The sequence below is a fragment of the Xiphias gladius genome, chromosome 21 (genome assembly GCF_016859285.1).
Source record: "Xiphias gladius isolate SHS-SW01 ecotype Sanya breed wild chromosome 21, ASM1685928v1, whole genome shotgun sequence".
Taxonomy (NCBI): Eukaryota; Metazoa; Chordata; class Actinopteri; order Istiophoriformes; family Xiphiidae; genus Xiphias; species Xiphias gladius.
In genome coordinates this window covers 15,153,939-15,176,698 of record NC_053420.1, presented here as the reverse complement: position 1 = coordinate 15,176,698, position 22,760 = coordinate 15,153,939, and the positions used below count along the sequence as shown (strand labels likewise).

Genomic DNA, 22,760 nt, shown 5'->3' with positions numbered 1-22,760 from the left:
TGTAGACATACACACACTAGTTTAAACTTTGCAGTTCAGACCCCATCAATAAATGATCAAATGCTAAATTAAGCATAACGCAGACACGCTGTCAGAACAATAGCTACATGGAGGGGTTCAGCGTTAATATTTCACTGGCAAACTCAGATTTGTCAGGTTTATATTTGCTTTCATTTCCAGAGTGAAATGGATGCCAAATACATTTTAATTGGCTGGTTGGTGTTGAAAGTTACACAATAAAAGGATTGGAGAGGAGATCACAAATGCAGTGCTATAGACAAGATGTACAAAATAAGTAGACTCAACAGTCTAATGGCACACTTAAAGAGATCCACGCATAAAAGCATTATATGCCGATGGAGCAGAGTAAGGTTGGGTTTTAAAAGGCCTGCATTTACCCCTAGAAGAAAATAATAGAAATTCCTAAATTAACAAAGGATATGAAGTACCTAACCTAGAGAGGAGCCACTCTGAGGACCTTCTGTTCTTGTTACACTTCTTTCATACAAATCCTAGGCTGTTTGCAGAGCGACAGTTCAGTAAGGGATGAAGAAAGTGGATATCTGTTTGCTTCACAGCGTCCTGTAAAATAATTAATCATGTTCAGGTGTGATGATTCAGAAGGCTGCAAAAGATGTTGCGTGTCATATTGGCATTCATAACAACAAATTTTAAATTTGCTACACAGTGTTTGGGGACCCTGGCTCAGGTCTAGTGTCATTGAGACATTTTTTTATTTAGGTTGTGGGAAATGGAGACATCATGAGAAACCTGTGTTTACAGAGGAAATTAGGGTACATCAGGTCCTGCATAATGGCCCCACAGCTCTCAGCAGGTACGTGAAGATGCAGAGGAAAAACATGGGTTCTGCAAGATGGCAAAAGACACTTCAGGTTAAAACATACTTTCTCAAAATGTAAACAAAACTGGAAGTAGGATTAAACAACTTATCAGCCCCAACTCCTCAGCCACTGTGACTTGAATATAAATCGTTTTGGCTGCCCCATCATAAAAATTTGGTTTTGTCAAAGTTAAGATATAGATTAAATTCTTACTTTCCCTACTAAATGACTTATTTTTGATTTTGTTATTGATGCACTTATAACTCTGGCTTCTCTCTTTGTTACCTTATTTTACTTTAAAATACATATAATAATGAATAAAATCTTCAGGTTTTTTCCACAAGCTGAATGACTCGTCGTTGCATCGTCTTTGGTAATTGTAATTATGTCAAGATTTTTCATGTCTTCTTGCCACTTTTTTTTTTTTTAGCCAAGGCACTGAACAATTACTAAAATGAAATCCTTGCAAAAGCTGGAGGCATAAGCTCCATTAGTACATTAAAGTTTCAAATGATTAATGGAAATCATTTATGAAAAAGTAAAACTGCTCTTTGGCAGGAGATGGAGTACCTCTGACTTTTTCAGACCAACAGCGATGGTTAGATTGGTTAAGATGATCCACTCTCTCCACGTGTGCTCTCAGTATTACTGATTGTTTCTATTGCTTCATGTTGTGGAAGGTCTCCAAGAAGTTAATAACTAAGGTACTATTTTAAAATAAGAAACTTTCATTTAGCTTAAAATTTGAATTGAGACATAACCAAGATATACAGTAGTTTTCAGCATTCAACAACACCAACATGAAAGCTGCAGCCTTTGAATGCATTTAGTTAAGAATTTGACCAGATTATGACCCCAATATCATACATCAGCTATACAGAAAGGCAGATTAAATAATGGATGGAGTGCCAGACGATCCAGAAGCATCACAACTTGGGCCTTAATCTGAGTCACCAGCCAAGCACCTGGTGTGCACTTGTACATAATGTGCATTTTTGTGTAACATAAGCAGTGGTTTAGAGCAGAAACTATAACTCAATTAGAAGACTGCCAGAACGTTAATAGGCAACTATTTTGATAATAGATCATTTAAGTGGTTTTCCAGGCCAAAAAAATAAATCCTTGCGCCAGTTTCTCAGTTGCAAAGATTTGCTGCTTTTGCACTGTTGGTCTGAGAACAAAAGCAATCCAGTCATGTTGGGCTTTAAGAAACTGTATATGTATAAAATATTTCCTGACATTTACTTGACCAAACGATCAAAGGAAAGGAAATCTGCGTTGACTGCTGAAGAGTGCTGAAAAATGTAACAACGGTCAGTAGACATTGTTCTTCATAAGTCTCTTGACAAGGCATCATTGCATACAAGCTGAAATAATGCTAGACCTGATGCATAGATATAAGATTTTCATAACTTAACCTCTTATTAACTGTGACCAAAAACTACAATTAACTGTGTGACTTTATTTAAGACCTTTGAAAGCTTTGATTATAAATAATTTTGTTAAAATGTTTTGTGAGACATGAGAACACCTTTATTATTTCTACACCCACACATGGAGCCTATATATATATATATATATATATATATATATATATAGTATTACAACAGACACTGCTAGGTGAGAAAGCAACAACCTAACCCACCAAGGCAAGCTACACAGTAACGCAGGTTTTGCTGTGTCTTACAAACAGAAGACCTGGGACAGAGGGCAGGCCAATAATTAGACCAGCTGAGACAAACTGTGGTCAGTAGGCCTTTGTAATTGGGTAGGGGATTGTGGATAGTGTATTTATTGATTTTTGTTTGATTTTCTTCATACTCTTCTCCTGCAGTGTAAGGGCCTCAGGGGCCCAGGAGAGCACCTAAGGCAGTCCAGAGTATCAGGGTCATAGTAATGTCATTTTTTCTTCACTTCCTCCATAGCACAGATATGGCAATATTTTTGGCAGAAAGTTATCTGTTTGATTCCCTGGCATGAAAACATTATTACATTGTAGTATTAGTAAGGGAACAGACATAGGAAATTACAAGGGCCAACAGAACATGACCTTACTTTGATTAAGTTTTTTGAAATTTGAAAAAAAAAAACCTTCACAAGCTTCACAAGTACACAAATGTCAGGCCATGCCAAAGCTGTTTCATGGGGAGCCAATCAAAAAGGTACCAAGCAAGCTCTTTTCATCGTTATAGTGAGTTTAAATATTGAGCTAATTCACATGTCACAGTTAAATAAGCCTTGCAATTATGGTGCTTTGTTATACTGATACATTGTGAAAGGAAATCTGCATCAACAAATGATTAAAAATGAATGAAATTAGTTGGAATGTAGGGGATTGCCAAAAGCATCATGCTAGAAGCACACAGTTGTGTACACATGGCCATTTAATCACCTCTAAACACACTTTCTCATTCTAGCTTTGTGTCTGTAGCCACTGTGCAGCAAGTCCTCAGGGAATGGGTGAAGGATAGATGGTCTACATAAAGAATGAGGATGTGCTATTGTCCTCTCTTTCTAGGTTCTTAATATGGAGAGCAACATCTGCATGGGATTCCTGTGCAAATACATTACATCAGCCCTTGGATAAATAAATGAAACTGTACAGAGTATTTCTAGAGCTCTAAAACAAGATTTCTGGAGTGCTATTTGCATTTGTAATCAAATTAATCAAGTCAAATGACCAAAATCAGACTAAATTATTTAAAGGCCAAAGTAATTTGAAAAATTGACAAGTAATATAGGTCTGTTAATTGGGGCATGCTTACTGTGATTTGAATTTTAATTAGATTAAAATAACACTCAAGGTTTTAACAGGTGCAATAATGGTTATAATTAAATTATAATGTAATATTATAATTATAAATTATTATAGTGCATGTCAACAGCTGAAGGAGAAATTCAGATTATCTAAGAATAGTTTATTTAGGTATTACCAGATAAGACACTTATAACACAATATGTAAATACTTAACACATTGGAGGAAAAGGTTAGTGCATACCCTTTTTGTATGATTATTATAAACTATTATCCATATGATAATATGGTAATAAAAATATCTGAAAACACATTAACATTGCACTTATACTTCCGGTCAAACATTTTATAACACTCCCATTTTAAACTGCCCGAGACAAAAAAAAAAAAAAAAAAAAAAGAAGTGTAGGTCACCAAAAACAGAAAAATCATGTTAATTTCATAGACACATGCTTTTTTCAGGGATTAAGAAATTGGTTAATTTACAGATTTCCTGAAGCAATGGAAGTTAATGAAGCCTTGAAAAATAATTCAAACTATTCCTACAGGTACCTCTCTCTGTACAAAGGCAGTGTTGGAACAGACTGTGTTACTTCACCCTCTGATGCTTTATTAGGACAACACTGTACTGCAGGAAGTAGTGCTGTATGTTGCTGTCAGAATGGTGAGAAAAAGGCATATGAGAAAGGAAGACAGACTGGTTGGTCAGGGGTTCATCCTACAGCAAGATAATGACCCAAAACAAACCTCTACTCAGTCTGTTAAAGTAGACTCAGAACAACCTGAGAAGAAAAGGACTAGATGTTGGCTTCAAGTGATGAAAAGGCCAGCACACTCTCCAGACGAGCTGGTTTGAGAAGAACTGAGAGAAGGTGAAAGTAAAGCAACCTGTAAGTGCAACACATTCGTGTGAACTTATGCAACAGTGTCAGGACAAATTTTCAGAGTGCAATGAGACAATAACTACGTAAAAACAACTTGAAAGATGTTATGAAAACAATTGGAAAAATGGAGGTGTTCTAACACTTTTGACCGGTAGTGTACATCGTTGTATGCAGCAGGGTTGGGCACCCGTGGGCAAATTATATATTTTGTTGTTTTTTGAAGTGAAAAGAAGTAAATACAACCCCTGCATCAAACAGACATTTAAAAATGAACCTTCTTCAAATGTTAATGCCCTGTCATTTATTATTTCATGAATTTAAAAAAAATGAAAAAAATGAAACAAAGTAATCGTAGCATGAAAATCCACATCAAATTCTTCAACTTGGTTGACTGTAGTCCAACCTGCTGCAGCTTACAGACTCAAACACCCACTGAAGAGATGAATAACTCTTAAGCAACTGTACTGAGCATCTGACAGTCATTGCCAATGACAGTGTACTCCATTTTACCAGAATATTTCACTATGTCAACCCCTGGTAACATGCTAGCCAGCCAGTGAGGGAAAACGTGATAATATCATAATTGGGTCTTGTCAAGAAATACTAGCACTAACTTTCTTTCTGAAACGACAAAAATTGAAGATTAAACACTTTCACTGTTTTATTGAGCAGCAAATATCCCAAAAATGATGCAGCAAATTAGAAAAGGTGGGTACTGACCAGCAGTGATGTGAAGTGATTTGACTTGTAAAAATGCATTTTTTACAATTATTATTTTTTTCTTTATTTATTTACTTTATCAGCTTTTTCCTCTCAGGAAATTTAATTTAGAAGTTATTAATTGTGAGACTTTTTGTCAAGTAATGTTACTAAGTATCCATTTTCCTAGTATCAGTTTTAAACAAAAAATAATTTCATTTCTAAAAAATGACATTTTTCTGCAATTTCCCCTCATGAGCGGCAATTCAATGACGGACAAAAGAGGTGTAAATTTTTCACGAGTGTGGAACTGGAAGTGTTGGTGGAGGAGAGGCCCAGAGGCACTCTGAGAAAGCACAACAAATATAGTGAATTCATTTGGGCTCCAGAGGAGTGATTTCAACAAGGAAAAAAGCCCTGGTAGAGGGAGAATAACCAAAGTCAAACCTGACATAAATAAAGCCTGCGCACAAGCTACCAGTGGTGGCTTTGTAGAGGACCCATTAAATCCCACAACACACAGAAATGAGAAATGCTCTTCCCAGGTGGCTCTTTATGTATCACAGCGACTTTGAATTTTCAAGAATCCCTCCCTTCATCTGGTGGCTGTGTAGCATAGTTCCCCCAGGATGCTACCTGGGTACCTGAGGTTTTTGCAGCAATAGGACTAATCAGCAGATCAGACTCTACATGTAATAGGGTGCTTTTATTTTCCTGTCATTTAGGGTTGCAACTAACAGTTATCTTCATTATCGATTGATCTGTCAGCTATTCTTACGATTAACCAACTGATAGTTTACTCTATCAAATGTCAGAAAACAGTAAACAAGACTATAAGTCTACAGCCATGCTAGCCGTTCTGTACTTAGGCACAGTGGAGCTTTGAGCTAAATGTTAACATCAGCATGACAAATTTTAACAATGACAACGTTAAAATTGTGTTTAACATGTTTTCTAATGGTTGTCATGTTCACCACCTTTGTTTGGTGTTTTATCATGCTTAAATTTGCTAATTACTACTAAAGTAAATCAAACTCTACTAAACTTAGCTTAACACATAGTACAGCTGAGGCTGATGGGAATGACGATAGTATTTCGGGTATTTGGTCATAAACAAAAGTATTGGGTAAATTTCAATTTTGACCTGATGGTGATGCTAAATGAAACGCTAGAGAGCAGCCGACATTTCCATTCCTAGAACCAAGCTGCTGGTGTGGCTAAAAATGCCCAACTCTGTCTCCCAGAGGTAAAGATGATGCCTTCAGCTTGCTTGTGCTGTCTGACCAACAGTCTAAGACCCAAAGATGTGCAATTTACAATGGTATGACACAGATAAAAGCAAAACTGCAAGTGTGCAGATAAGATCACCTCTCCACTGCAGTGGACAAGCGGTCTGTCAAACAGAAACATGCCCTGGTTTCCACAGAACCTTGCCCTTTTACAGATAACGGTGATAACACCTCAGCTGCCATGTTAACCAGGGTAGACGTTGTGCGCAGCAGCAACACAGAGAGAAATGAAGATCCGTGTATCAGGCTGAGTGGGTGGAGGAAATACTGCTCATGTAGAATCACTAAGTAATGTAAATTTAATGAAGTAAGTAAAAGTAGGCTCATTGTAATTTTAGCTGAGATAATATTAAATTTATCAATCAATATTTAAATGTCTTTTAGGTTTTTTGTGCCAACAATGTTGCAAGAATGTACTTAAAACCCTAATTTTTAGCATTTCTCATAATTAACAATAGTACTGATTGGTTCAAAGGTATTATTCATCTCTACAGTCCAACATTTAGTTATCTCCTATAGAGTTCATGCGTGTGGTGAGAAAAATATGCTACAGAGGTACATAAGGGAATAAATCAAAACTATTAACATTTTCCAGCATTTGCATTTGTAAAAAAAGCAAAGTTCATAGTGAGTCCAAATCCCAGGGGGCACTGCAGCTACTGTACCTTAAAAAGAAAGTCAGCCTAAATGAGACAGAGACAGTGAAACATTGATGGAGACAAGCAAAGATCTGCTGCCCACAGGGAGGGGGAGAAGGAAAAAACTGATTTTTTCAGAGGAAAACAGCCAACAAATTATCATTCTGATTACTGAGACGGACACAAAAAGCATGGCCCCTCAGGAGACATCCTGAGGAAAAAGGCAAAAGGAACTGAACACCACTATCAGCAGTGAAGAAGACAGCTGATGGAACAAAGTGGCAGATAAGTGCTCCTGACCATTGACTGGACTCAAATAATGTGCAAACAGGGCTGTTTTCTAGATATATTAAGTACAATTTACTATTTCCCGGTGAGCAACAAAAATGATAACACTAAACTCAGCACTCAAGCCATTTCTATTCAACCAATAGCATGACAAAACATCACACAAATAAACAAAGTACACCAGTGACACAACTAATTCCCAGTTAAACCAAAAAAAGAGTGCAAATTACAGCTCACAATTTGGCGGAAAAACACACATAAGAAAATTGCATGAAAAAGTTATGTTAATAATAAAAATTATGAATGATAATACTGCAAGGATAATAATATGGGAACTGCTGTCTTAAAACAAAGGTAAATGACTAGTTTTAGATCTGAATTTTTCCCTGATCAAGAGAACTCATCTTCAGCTGTCTGGCAAGTTGTAGGCTACACTGCCCACATGTTAATGATACTATTAATCCAGGCTGTATTCATGCATGTGCCTACATGACTAGAGAGTCTAGCATCTGGTATTTCTATGGGTTAGCAGGATAATGTCAGTTACAGTAAATTGTTTTTGATTCAAATGTCTAATTTGCCATCATCATCTTATCATCAAAAATTAATTTCATCGTCCAGTATTATGCCATGTATTTTCTAAAGTATGCAGGGCTTTTTAAGTCCTTCACACATGGAGAAAACCACAGCCTATGTCTTCTAAAGATAAGTTTGAAGGCTTTTCTTCTAATTGTCACAATGAAGATTATACAATATATTATATGACTGTTGCATTTGGAGACTGGTAGAGTTCTTTATAAGTTTTATCTTCTTTATAAAAGTACTCTAATCTGTATTGCTGCTGGAGGTTGAGAAAACTTTGTTTTACTTAAAAGGCAGAAAAGGTTTGGTCTCTGGAGAAATACAAGACAAGTAGAATGTATATAAGACGGCCTTAGAAGGCTGCCAGTATTAAATGCGTGTAAATTGCTTTAGGGTAACTGCACCGTGTCATCTCTCAAAGGTGATCAGAACTAAATTCAAGGCTTTTTTTTTTCTTATTCCAGCGAGGTCTCGAAAGATGTGCGGTATCACAAATGAACACTATCCATTTGAAAAAAACATTAAAAAATATAACTTAAGTTCAAATAGCTTTCATTTGCACTATAAATAGGACACTGCCTGTAAGTGAATAAACAGACATGTTTTACTGTCCATGCCTGTTTAGCTACACATGCTGTATATCCTGTATATGCAGGACATTGAGTGATTCTGTGGAACAAGTGCTAATAGATTCCAGTTGTTATTTCAGGGTCATTCTGGTCATATTTGCCGAGGTATGTTTGAGTTCAGATTGCTGTCCACAGGGTATGGTGAATATGAAGAAGACACAAGAAGCAGATTTCTCTTGCATACTTTCAGGACAGGAAGCAAACAGAACATAATTTGGTGTTCACTTAAGCTGTTCAAAATGGAGAACCAATACATATTTTGGTGCTAAATGCTGCAGGAACACTAACAACTTGGGTTGCAGTAAGTTAAAATGACTTCAAAGGTAATATTCACCTGATGGTTTAGAATGACAGCAGGCTTTCAGAGGCTGCAGGGTACAGACTGTCTGTCTTACAGATAACATGACCATTGGACCAAGCCTTCTATCTTACTACCAAAGGACATTGCAGTTTTTCTGAGCAGAGGGGAATACAGAAATTTAAAAACTGGATTGAACCTTCACCAAACTTAACTTTCAAACAGGTATGAAAAGAGTACCCCAAATGATTAAAACTGTACTGTTATAGCACTAGACCCACAATGGATAGTTGAAATTTAAAAAAAAAGAAAAGGATCAAAATCAGTGCAGCAGAACCAGAGATATCGTGTTTTATATTCTACACGTTTTTTGTGTTTTGTGTTTGATGTGTAAGATTGGTGGAGCTCTCCTTAAATAATTTTAGAAGTCAGAGAAACTGAAAAAGTGACCTTTGGATTGAAATTGCCATTTGCTGGCACCGTGTCAGCTCTTCTCCTAGGTTCTTCCATTAAACTACTTAAAAGTATGAGTAAAGAGGTACTGCAAAGCCAACACTAGCACTCAGCAGCAGCACGGAATGTGTAATTGAGGGGACGGTGACATTTGACTGCTTCCTGTAGCAAGTCTGTTAATGACAGCAATCTGTAAGATTATGGAGGATACCACTCCATCAGATGCCTACTGCCCTCCTGTCCCTACCAATTTACTTTCCCGTCATTCCTCTTCCTTTACTTCTCTAATCATATCCAATGAACCCCTCATATTAATGCCGCATTTCTTTTCTTTTCTGTTTTGCTTTGTCAGATGGCCATTTTAAATGTCAAAACAGTAGTAACAATCGTGTTTTCTCACCAGTAGAAGAGTCTTTTCAAACATTTGTCAGAATCCTTCTCCTTCACACAGAGGAGGGGATGATGGAACATCGTATCTCTACAGCCCTTCTATAGTTTACATTTCCTTTTAAAGCCCAGAGGGATAAAAAAGTGGTTCAAAGGGACCGAGGGCATAATGAGTGACAGTAGTCGCTTCCAGTACGAACAATACAGGTGTCACTCAAGCAATAACACTCTTTACACAGACTTATTCAGCCCTGACAAATGAACAAGGACTGTTTGAAAGTCACTCAACTGAATAAAGCAGCTAAGTGCTAAGCCTCTTTTTTATCTTTCCTATTTCCTTAAATTCACTCACTGAGGTCTCAAAACTCTGCACCTTGGTTATGTGCCCCCACCCTGTGGTTGGACTCATACTTGAATGGTTCGGAATTGCCTCTTGGATTGCATTTCAGAAAAATCCCTCAAGAGGACACAAGGGCAAATTCATTTAATTTGCATGTCTATCTCAGCAAAAGACACACCCAAATTGTAGGAATATTTTAGCTGACAAGAGAATGAGTGCGGCATGATGGTGCAGTGGTTAGCACTGTTTGTGCAGTGGTTAGCACTGTTGCTGACAGTGGCGACTCTAAATAGCCCGTAGGTGTATATGTGAGTGTGTGAATGTGAGCGAGACTCTATATGTGTCTATATGTCAGCCCTATGATAACCCTTAACCCTCAGCTGGGATTGGCTCCAGGGAGACTCTCACAGGATGGATGGACAAGAGACTGAGTGTGTGTGTTCTGACTTTTGGACTTTGCTTGGTAAATAATCCAATCACAAATATGTCAGCAGCAGTATTTACAGTTTTTTTTTAATGACTGCAAGAACTAAATACAAGGAGATACACTTACAGCACATAGTTTTGCTATAAGTGTATCTCATTTTGAAGGAGATTATTTAAGTCACTGTACTGTAGCTCCACAATATTGTGTTATTTATGGTGCTTCTCCAGTCATTTTCTTTGACATATTTTCACTATATCAACATTGCAAAGAAGGGCAAACCAAGGATCAAATTTACCAATGCACTATCACACTAATAACATTGAAGTAGACATTGCACATCTTTTAAGCATTTACTCGATCTTCACATCCTAACTGATTGATAAGATGGCCACTGGCACAAGACAATTTGTCTAAAAACAACTACCCTTCTTAAATTGTAATCCAAGCCCACTGCCTGATCTTGATTCAGAGTGACAGTGCAACAGAGAAAAGTTTTTATCAGATCAATCATATGTAGATGTGACATTTAACACCAACAATAGATTCCCAGCTGGAGGATGAAAGTCATGTTTGAACATTTGACAAACTCCACAGAGCTTCCTGTGGGGAGAGTTAGCTCACAGGGTCATGATGCAACATTCTTGATAAAACAGGCCCAAGGATTTATTTAAAAATAAAATCACATACAAGACATACTGATTTTACTAATAGAAGTTATGAGGTCTTAAGCTGAGCATATCTATCAAAAACATATGTTTTTAAAACATTTTTATCGCATAAAGAATAATTAAGCATTTATTTTCATTTTTAAAATTCCTTGACTTAGCTCACATAATTCTAACTCCAAATAGTGCAGGTTTTTTGTGCTTAGGAGACATCAGGAAAGAATTACAAAAAAGGAAAAGGAAGGATAAGTGGGGTTTTTAACAGATGTGACGTTGCACATACAATGTTTAGATATGGATTCCGTATTTGAAGTTTGGGTGTGAAAGCTTCAAATATAGTTGAGGTTCCTATAAAGAATAATGTGATTAGTGAAAGAACAAACGATGCTCTAGAAAGTGTGCAACAAAAAGGTTTTTGATGGTTTAATGTCAACAAGGAAGACATATACGGGTTGGGCAATTTTAAGAGTTCCTGTCAGAGTAAATCATGAAAGATAATAATTTTGTAGACACAAGAAATGTAAGGCTTTATAAAAGCTGACCGTTTGCCAGTAAATCATTCTAACCACATGGACTGATCCCTGAACCTCAGTAGTGTCATGAGTTACAACTGAAACAGACAAAATAAATAAATACAACCTCTGTATATTTGAATACACCTTAAAAAGTTCTGTATGAAAACTACCCTAAGGGGTTCTGAATTTAATCTCATTTTCTCCCCGATTTGAAACCTCACCCTGCCAATGGGAATAAAATACGCTTGAATTCAATCATAAAATGACAAACCCTCAGAATTAAAATTATAATTAAGCCAGGTTTCCCTTTAAATCTTCCAGCATATGACATTGCCTCCACGACTTTGTCCAGCATATAAACCCCATGACCTTTTCTGACCTTTCTGATTGTGCATCATAGCTAGCGAAATTCTTCGTGTTTTACAGGCCCTGCGGACTAGCATCTGTGTACTGCTTTGCATCCCTTTCGCCTATGCAGATGAGACTAATAAGTATTGCGAGAGGCAGCACATTCTGTCCCACAAATGAGGCTCCACTTTCCATCTTGCTGAGGAAGACTATATGATCACTTTACCATGTGCATCACTTGCTAAAAAAGGCCATTTCAAAGGAACAAAGGAAAACTTGCTTTATATTCAGCCCAGAACATCTACGCTGGAAAAAAATTTCAGTGCCCTCAAGCAAACAAATGTTCCAATCGTCTGCCTTTCACAAACCTTTAGATCTTGGTGAATGTCAGCAATATTATCCTCACACCCCAGTCCCCAATCCAGTCTGAAGACCTGGCCACCGTGCTTGAATCAAATCTCAAGATGCCAAGGTGCCTGTGATGTAGCTGACTCCTGAAAAGCCAAGGCACAGAAGAAAAACACTGGAGCCGATCGATGGTCTGACTAGGCAAATATCATGCCGGCCAAGGGGCAGAGACTCAAAGTGTCTGACAGACAGAAATCATTGTGCCATGACAAGCCAAGCATGCTAAATGCTGATGAGCTTGTTTGAAAAGGTCTCACCACTTGGGATATTGTAAGTGTCAGCCATCAACAGCATGCTGTATTCACAAAACGAAAGCCATTTAGAACTGGCCGTGCTGTTAGGCTGCTTCTGGTAAATGCCAGCCATATTTCAGTTTTAAATATCGTTGTCGAACTATATATACTAACAAACTATAATGAAGTCAGATGCTGTAGTGTTTCATGATTTGTATATGTTGACAAGGCGCTGGCCTTTCACATAGATTTCAAATGTGGTTTAAATACTTTAAAAAAGGTCATTCTCTGCAATTGTTGCTTCAACCCCTTTTAGCATTTTATTTTAACTGACTCTTCAACGGCTTTCATCTCAAATACTTGAAGCGACTTCAGCAGTCTCAGAAACACTTCACATTCCACTGAAACCTGAACTGCTTTAAGTCCTTCAGACACTTGACACTTAATCTCCTTTTCATACTTACATTTAAAACTTCACTGAAATATGAACTACTTTGCAGTGTTTCACCTTTAACATTTCAACTCCCTTTCCTGCTTACAATTAACTGACACTTAATACTTCAACTCTTTTAACTGTTAACTCAAGTTTAGCAGTTACTTGCCAATAAAAATGTTTCTAAGGTTCCAAAGACTCAACGTGTTAGAACATTTTAACTGGTTCAAAGTTTTGGACAAATTTTTAGCCGCAGGCCAACATAAATTTTCTTCAGAATATTTATCCTTTTGTAATTTTTAAATGGTATTGCATTTTTCTTTTAATTCCAGATATAGTGTTGATCGGTTTTCAGTGTGCACTAGCTGGAAAAGATATAAGGAAGCATGAAACGAAGACAATTGCCTGTGGTTTAGATAATAAATGTGGCTGTTTTAAATGCTCTAACAGTTTCAAAATGGTTCAGCTGGGTCAGTCAGTTTGATGGCTGACATTTGCGTGACAATATATTTCGGTCATCACTTTTTTAAAGTTACCATGTAAATGTATTCAGTAATTAGGATTCAATTCTCTGCCTTCATAGGGCAATGTTGCTTCTGAGAGAACACCAGGTAAAGGAGCATTCTGGGTGAATATACTGTGATGCAACAGAATCAGTCTGCAGGAGGTAACAAAGTACTGGATGTTGCAAGAAACAAGAACTGAATTTCAATGTGAAGTTTCCCAACAAAATTGACTCAAGTGTTGTACAGGGTGGTTTGAGACCACAGGGGGATACCAACATCCCTATTAAACTGATATTTGAGAACACACAGCTGTATTTAAATAACCAGATGGCTGTCTTTTATTAACAGAATACCAAAGTGCAATACCACTGGACATTGCAAATGTAGTGTAGAATCAAAAGAGAAACAGCTGCAAACTGCATCTGCACTGTTCAACTGTCCAACTTGCAAGTTACATCCAAAGATGTAATTCATGTAACTGAAATTTTAAATGAAATGGATTTTCTGGACTCCTAAACATAACCAGAGGATTTGGAATCAAGTCTCTCTCTGAGGATTTCATGGCTGTAGCTTATTGTGTTGTCTAGAGGCAGATACCCCAGATCAAAACTCCTAAATCAATTTTTTTTTCTTGGTCCAAGATCTATTTATTCACTTAATTTAATGGAAATCAGTCTGAGTTTTTGAGGTATCCTACAGACAGACAGACAACTTGTATTCTTTATATTTTGCCTTTTAAGCCTGCCTCCCTCTACAACATGTCAATATGAACAATATGAGTTTATGTGTGGGATTTTTTTCCACTAGTTGCATATCAATAACAGCTGGAGGGGAAATAATGGATGAGGACAGAAAACCACCCACATGAGACATTATAAGCAGAACGAATATCGGTTAAGCTGTTAGTCGTGCTGTTGAATTGTATCACATTGTATTGAGGGGTGTTTCCAATATTTTGTCCACCCCAACTATATAAATGAGGGTGTAATTTCTAACTATTAGAAACTACAGCCTCCTGAATAACCAGAAAGTTGAATCAACACCGCTCTAAAAACCTTTCAACAAAACATTAAGATTTTCATGGAGGCATTTATTTTTATTAGACCACTAGATTGCATAGCAATTTGTATCTAATAAACTGGCAACTGAGTACATGAGAAAATCCCATATAATTTATGGGATAATAACAATAATAATACTGCTTTTCATTAAATGGAGCTATGCAACAAATACAACAACTATAGCCAGTAAGTGTTGATACTTCAAACAGGACAGTAAATCATATATAGCAAGTGTGGAAACAAAGAGCACAGGAAGATTTAATATTATTGGTGAAGGAGACTGATGCCCAGTTTGATGACTGTGTAAGCTGACCTTTCAGACAGGGTAAGTGCCACTGGAGCGGAGCCAAGTTTAAACAGCATCCAAGCAGATGGTAGAGCCAGCCAGACAGGACACGCAAACACATTCCTCCAGCAGAGGCAGAGTGATTGAGACAACCTGTGGTGTTGCCACCTGTTTTAGCAGGCCGCATAATTAAACCATATCTGCAAAACTCTCTGCTCATCACAATGACTCACTTTCCCAGCATCCCTCGAACAGCACTCAGTGAGATCATTCATCATAAATTGGTAAAAGGGGCTCAAAATGTTCTCCTTCTCTTCTTCTCCTTTGTCTTCAAGTTCACTCCACGTCTCCACCTCCTTTCCAGCCATTAATCTCTTCCTGCTGTACTACCTAACACACACCTACCAGCCCTCCAGGGGATGCCACAAAGAAAGTGTAAAGAAGAGATATGACATCCTCAGCTTTTCACAAATTACATTTTAACCTTGTGAGGCCTGAAAACACACAGTATGACTCAGATGTGCATGTGACAATCATGAGTCGAGATATTGATTATTTACTTGCAACTGTTTGATGTAACCCCACAACAGACTCGGCAATGACTCATTCTATCATACACACATGCTTGCACATTTCCTTTGCCGTTTTCCTTTTGCTGAAATAAATATATTCAGGCAGTGGCTCATAATGGTTATTTATTCCACCTTTTCCCATGTTCAATAGGAAATATCATTCAGAAATAATGTCTTATAATGTTAAATATTTTGTAAATGGTTGGGACCTGAGTCAAAATAGAAACACTGAAAGTGCTTCAATGGTGCTGTGTGTGCTGACTCGATGTGCACCAAAGACACTTTGTGGGGACACTAGGGCCCATGGGACATGTATGTGACAGGCTTAAGATGCTGGCTGTGTGAAGATAGTGTATGCTTCACTGTGATGCAGAGTAATTAATTCAGTTTTCCTTTACCCTTAGATTTAGTTCACATCGGAATTAAGACACTTTTCAAATACACACTGGGCTTGCACAAAGAGATATATGGAAAACATCTGTCCATGCATGGCTAATAGTTCTGTGTAGTGTGAACATGTATGTACATTGTCTCTAAACCACTGCCAAATCTATTGAGTTAGTGTGTATATACACGCCCCCAAATGTATATACAGTATATGTCATATGGAACAAATAGTTATACATAAGTAAACTTTATTTTCCAGTTTTTGGGTTATCATTAATCTTATTGCATCATACTTTCCTGAATGGAATATTTGCATTTTCTTATAGTTTGAATCCAAAATTGACTGTGATATAAAAATACTGTATGTCAGGTGAGGGGATTGAGATTAAAAGGTTCTGCAGAAAAGAGTCCAAAGAGCATAATACCTTGATGTAGAGCTCTAGCTGTGGGTAGACTCTCCTCATGCTCAGGAGGATAGAGAAAAACGTCCTGTGGGGGAACGAAGTAGTGACCACGTGTGTGACTTCGGGAAAGGAAAAGACATTAAAGCCAGATGTCTCATAACGCTTTAGAAGCTCCTCGTCGGCCTCATTTTCTCCTTCGCTCAGAATACTGCCAACAGCACAGCGGCACTGTGGTCCAGGCACCTAGGAACAAAAGGAAGGGTCAAATAACCTAGTAAATAACTTTAATAAAACAAACAATAGATAAAGTTAGAGAGGATAGAGAGAGAGGACATATGCACAAGATAGACTGATAGTTTAGATAGATTTATCAGATAGAAAAGATACCCACACTCAGTAATCTTACCAGCATTTGACTTTTCCATTTTTTCCTCATTATAGTAATTTCAAATGCCATAATTACACAGAGCCTCCAATATGACAACAACAGCATTGACAGATTAATGCTCTCAATGAAAAAATGTTATCTGGCAATTTCCAAAAATCCCTTAACGTTTGCTTTTGTTTCAGTGCAGGAACTGATTGTACAAAAACCCTACTTTGTGCATCATCTTTACTCATGCCACTCGATCTCCCTGAAAAACAGGAGAAAAACTCTGAAATAGCACCCACCGTCAACATTTCCAGAGTACCTGTCTCTAAAGACTGATGAGTCAAAAACACAAGGGTTTTTAATGTAAGGCAATTTTATGAGTAATGCGTAGCACATATTAAAAAACAAACAAACAATGGGACATTAGCAGGAAAAAAAAAAAAAGATATCTTCTGTGATGTCAGCCAGGGGCCAAAGTTAAAGAGAAAATATGCTCATTAATAGGAGCTCTAATTGGGGAATTTTGGAAGTGCAGCAATTGTTTTTCCAGTGGGCATTCTGAGCACCCTAATGCCCATCAAAAAATAAGAAAAGGGAGACAATTTTTACAAATGAATACTCCTGAGACATCCAAGACTTTCTTTCCTATTTTGAGTATTATTCTGAATATAGTGGAGTAGTCTACTTAAATTTGGTAGACTGATATTAATTTTGTGAATTTGAATCATAATGTGACAAATTCTGATTATCAGTTTTTAATCTGAGCCATTTTTAAGAAAAAAAAAAGCCAAAAAATTACCTGGCTGCAGCTTCTCTATTGCGAGGATTTGCTGTTTTTCTGTTTTATATCATTGTAAACTCAATATCCTGCTGTCAAGCATGAAACAACAAACACACATAGTGAAAATCTGCTATATTGCACGATATTTCAGTGATGAGAGATAAACCGCACCTAGTCTCTAGTAAGCATGGTATCAAATTGCTTATGAAGGGCAGATTCGATAAGGTCTCACAGAAAGAGAGATGATCTCCCATCGTCAAATGTCCTCAATCCCTAAATAAACATCTACTCACCACTCCAAATCAAAAATGGTGTTTGTCACAATAAAAGTCAAAAGAAAAGAAGTCAGGTTGTCAGTGAAGCTGGGCCAACTGAAAAGATAACACATCAAACACCACGTTCAATACAAGAGAGATGTATTTTAATAATCTAGTAAATGGTTTGACAGATCTTCTTTTAAGTACCACAAGTACATTTGGGAAACTTTACACATGAGGGTATTTTTGACTCTTTGGATGTTTTGGGTGCTCACAGTGGCAAGTCTGAGCAAAGTTGATTTATTAATCATCACAAATAGGGAGTCCAGAACAAAAGAACCACCGCCAAAAGCACCAGCCTCTGTCCACAATTTTTTATTTGCCTCTATGCACTCATCAAGACACAAGTGTGCTGTCTTTTGATGTTTCCTCAATACACTGACAGTTCTCATCTGAAGAAAAACGTTTTGAAATTCAACTCAATTCACTCCCTTCTTTGTGCCTCTGTAGCAGATTATCTGAATTGGCTTTAGTAAGGCAACAGGGAAAGAAATGCAAACTACCTTCACCTGCATACAAAGTATTTTCTATCTACACGCAGATTCAGGAAGGCTTACATTTTTAATGTTTTGTTATTACTTTCTGAAAGGGCAAGTATTAGTGAGATTTTCTACTATTTCATCATTCAACACAAAGACTAACATTTAGACTCATACACGTTTCCTGACTGGTTCCTACCCCTGTTACCATGACCTCTGCTTTCGTCATAGTGTGACCCAAACATGGGTCCCTGATGATAACACACGTGTTATTTCATCACTATTGTACTTGTCATCCAGGTTTTAATTTAGACAGTCCTTGTCTCAAGGGCCAAAAAACCCTGACCCCGAATGCTTACTTGGGATATCAAGTTTGACAGAAAACCGCACGATCCACCCACGTTACCTCCCACTGGCGTTTATTGGACGTAGAGGGCTAGGAAACAAGAAGAAAGCCGCAGGGTAGAGGTGAAGTGGGCACACCCGGTCAGAAAAACCCCCTGGCTTGAAGAGGCTGGTAGGCGGGTTAGTGAGTGGGGCTCAGAAATTTGTGGCAGCCGTTTGAAGGAACAGACAGAGCTGCTCCAGCCATGTCTCCATGGCAACCATCTCACGACCAACTCAAGTCCTTGTTGAGGTCTTTTGTTTCTTCAAATGAAGTGGTTAAAAGGAGGTAAAAGTGAGAAAACCCAGAACAGAGGATGAGTCTAGCCATGCTGACGCTTATCCTCTGTCAGCTGTATTTTTTAAAATCCTTCTCGCTGCAAATATCAATGGACAGTGTCTCACTATTTAGCCACCAAATACCAGTCCTCTTATATGAGAGCACTGTGGGGACTGAATCATCGGCATCCTGAAGCTCGAACGCTAATGAGCTGAGATCATTACAACAATTATTTTAACTTAGATCAGGACTTGGCTGTGACTGTGCAGAGGAACTAGGACCCACTGCTAGCCTAATTGCCGGCTTGGGAAAAAGAGGATGAGCAAAACAAAAGGGTTTTGAAGCAGAGCTGGGAATAATCCATCGCTCAACTGTGGTTACATACCATCAGGTTGCTGTGTATCAGAATATGGCAGGTTTAAGCAGTGCCACTTAAGTCAATACCATTGATGGCTGGTTCTTCAAATGGTATCAGCATATTTCAGAGACAGATGATTATTGCAAATATTAAAGTTAAGTCATGCTGACAGAGGTAATATCACAGTATAGTTGACCCAGTACCTCAATACTGATGAACAAAGTTTGGTTCTCACTACTGGCACTTCCATTTATAATATTTCTTCTAAAATAAGGATATGTGACATAGGAAGAAAGAATCATTTATAATGGCCAAGCAAGACACTGGCTAATCATTTCACTCTGCTAAAGCTGTAGATTTAAAACTTTGTTCCATATACGGTATATATGTGCTGCATTTATTTATCGATTATGCTACTGATTTTTTCTTTTTTGGATTATTCATTTAGTTTATAAAATAATAATAATACAGTTAATTGTAAAAAATGTCCAACATATTTTCCCAGAGCTAGTGTTCACGTCTTCAAATAGCTTGTTTCTCCCGACCAACAATCCAAAACTGAAAAAAATTAAATCTACAATGAAGTAAAACAGAGAAAACCAGCAAAATCTTAACATTTGAGAAGCCAGAGCCAGCTAGTTGGTCAATTATCAAAGTTTTTGCAAATTGATTTTCTTTTGATTGACTGAGAAAATCAGCCAATTTCTTTTTAGCTCTACCATGCATATGTTTGAGCTGAAACGATTAACAGCCAGCTACATATATTGTTCAACATTCAGTATTAGCTTATGCTCTAGCAGATGAACGATTCTCAAGACCATATCTGTCAGGCCCCTGTTCTCCACTCTAGTTACCTGAACCTCCAAACTGCTTAACCATTTCATGGTGCTACTCCTTGTTCCATTCTAGCGACTCACGCAAGACTCGCTTGTGAGAAAATGTGAGAACCAGCACCACATGATTTTGGAGACCCCAATCAGTGAGCAGGATTAGGTATCAGGAAAAAAGATCCAGCAGATTTTATTTCCTGCTGCTTATAGACACTGAGGTTCAGGGATGGATGAGTTCACACAGGGAACAGTTGGGAGTGTGGGAAAACATCTCACGGAGAGATCCAACTTACTAATTGTGTTTTTAGCAGCACTGGTGTGGCAGTAAAGGAGACGAAAATAGCTTCAATCAAATTCAAACAGGTGCTGGAAGCTTACCCATTTTGACCATTAATCTTAATGGAACTTCAAATGCACTGGCAATTTATGCTAGGCATTGAATAACATGAAAACACACGTTTGGTTATTATTTGCACGACTGGAGTTCAATTTCATTTCATAATTAGTATTTCAAAGTGCCTCATTTTATTTCATTCTGGCACTTTCCCCTATACTTTCACAGCTCAGCTCCTCTCCAACTAGAGCAACAACAATGCCAAGGTAATTCTGATTTACACACCGAGATGCTGCGGTGAAAACCCTGAGCTAAAAAGACAAGCTAGTCATCTTACTGTCAGCAGGTGAATCCAACGTGACTCTGGTGTGAAAAGTTTGATTAATTGATCAAAGATTAAAAAACACACTATAACGCAACAGACATTCAAATCTCATCAGCAGTTGAGGGATCTGAATGAGACTCTCTAGATAAGGCTATTATTGATGAGCAGGATGTTACAAGGATGTTACTGCAAAACCATGTAAGAACTTAGCTTGGTAGTTAAACACAAGAAATGTCATTCAAACTGTGAAATCAGATAAATCAGCCTCTGAAAGAAATTGGAATTCATTTCAATAATGTACGGCAAAAATAAGATTGGTGTCATGAAATAAATTTTATAGAATTTTTTACAATTTGTTGATTTATTGTGATCAATGCCATTAGTGGGTAACCAGAGTTTACTGCTTTGATTTAAAGATAATTTCAGGTTTTGTATTTACTGAAATATAATTATTTAATCATGATATACTGTTAAATATTGAAAAATCTGGAGTCCCATAGACCTTAATTTATGCCACGGAGGTGGGACCACATCTCGGGACCTTAAATAAACAACCCCAGAATGAACTTGGATAATATTTTATGACATCTGAATCCACAAAACAACCCACACCCCGTCCAGATGTGATATGATAATGCTCAAGGGGAAAACACAAACATCACTCAGTGCCAAAAGTCTCTGCAAAATGCTGGAGAGAAAAAAAAAACAACAAAAAAAAACACAGAAAAAAGGACAGTGTCAAGACCAAATGAAATGCCCTAAAATGACTATTCATTATTCAAGGAACCTTTTTGACGGGATACATGAGATTATTTAAACCATCAAGTGTTGGCTACCTGGTGAGAAGCAGGGGATTCGTCTTCGACCACTTGACTCGTTTTCAGTGAATGGTATTATCGCCATCTAGCGGGCGACTACTATATGTTACAGAGTCTGCCTGATTTTCGAGTTAAGTTACGAAAAACTCTGTTAAAATAAACTGATATTCTATTAAGAGTGCTGTGTAATGGATGCTTACCTTTTTAGGGTCATCGTAAAACACTCCGATGCACGAAAGCCCTGGTCCAATACTATGAGACTCCTTAAAAAGTTGTCCGCAGTTTTTGTACGGTCCCTCTTTGAATTTGTAGGCGAATTTAACCTTCTTCATGGGAGGAGAGCCGGTTAGCACGGTAACGTCCCAGAGGAGTCCCGAGTACAGAATATAACCCGCCGCTGTGAAAATACTCAACACCAGGCTGATAACCACACACATGCTGACCCAGTCTGACATGATAGCTTACTAACAGGCGGAGCAGGCACCGTTATTCAGCCGCTTCCCAACACTCAACGCCATGTAACATTTTTGAGAAAATGTTTTGTCGTTTTCAGCGGGTACTTGTCCTTAACGGAATTGGGATTTGTTGCCCTAAACGACAAAGCACCAAAGATCAAACATTGCACGGTACTTCCTGGAAAGTACCATTTATGCCGACCGAAGGGGTTGGTTTTACTACAAGTGAATATATAAAACTCGTAGAAACAAAACATGTCCACGTGTAACACTTTTTTTTATAATTCAGGTTTACTGGTATATTAGATGTAGGAGGTAGTGCATTAGTGTAATGCCAATATTCATTTGATAAATGTTCTTGCCAACTTTTGTGTCAAATAACCTACCTTACTGTGATGTTCACTATAGACACTTATTAATGTGTGTAGCTTATTCTGAAAGGCACTTAAAATATTTGAACTATAATAACAACAGTTCAGACACTTCATCTTGTAAAGTGATGAGAAAACAGTCTAGTATGAGACACTAATTTAGCGTCTTTGGCTAATAATCAATATTCATTACACAACTGCGCAGTACATGTGCATGCATGATGCTTCATCGATATTTAAATGGCTTTAAGTGATTGTGAGGTAGAGATCAAGAATATATTGAATACTGACCTCTTGAAATGGTAAGGTAACATTTAAGCCTTGAG

At 37.6% G+C, this 22,760-nt stretch overlaps 1 protein-coding gene across 1 annotated transcript in view; it reads right to left on the bottom strand.

The window, feature by feature from the left end:
- LOC120783465 (testis-expressed protein 264 homolog) overlaps window positions 1-22,312 on the bottom strand; it is a 31,148-nt gene extending 8,836 nt beyond the window's left edge. The window contains exons 1-2 of the mRNA XM_040116512.1: window positions 21,809-22,312; window positions 16,351-16,572 (exon numbers count right to left, since the gene is read on the bottom strand). Of these exons, the coding sequence (XP_039972446.1) occupies window positions 16,351-16,572; window positions 21,809-22,063 (477 nt within the window). The 5' untranslated portion in view covers window positions 22,064-22,312. The remainder of the gene's footprint in view (window positions 1-16,350; window positions 16,573-21,808) is intronic.
- Window positions 22,313-22,760: the final 448 nt, after the last annotated feature.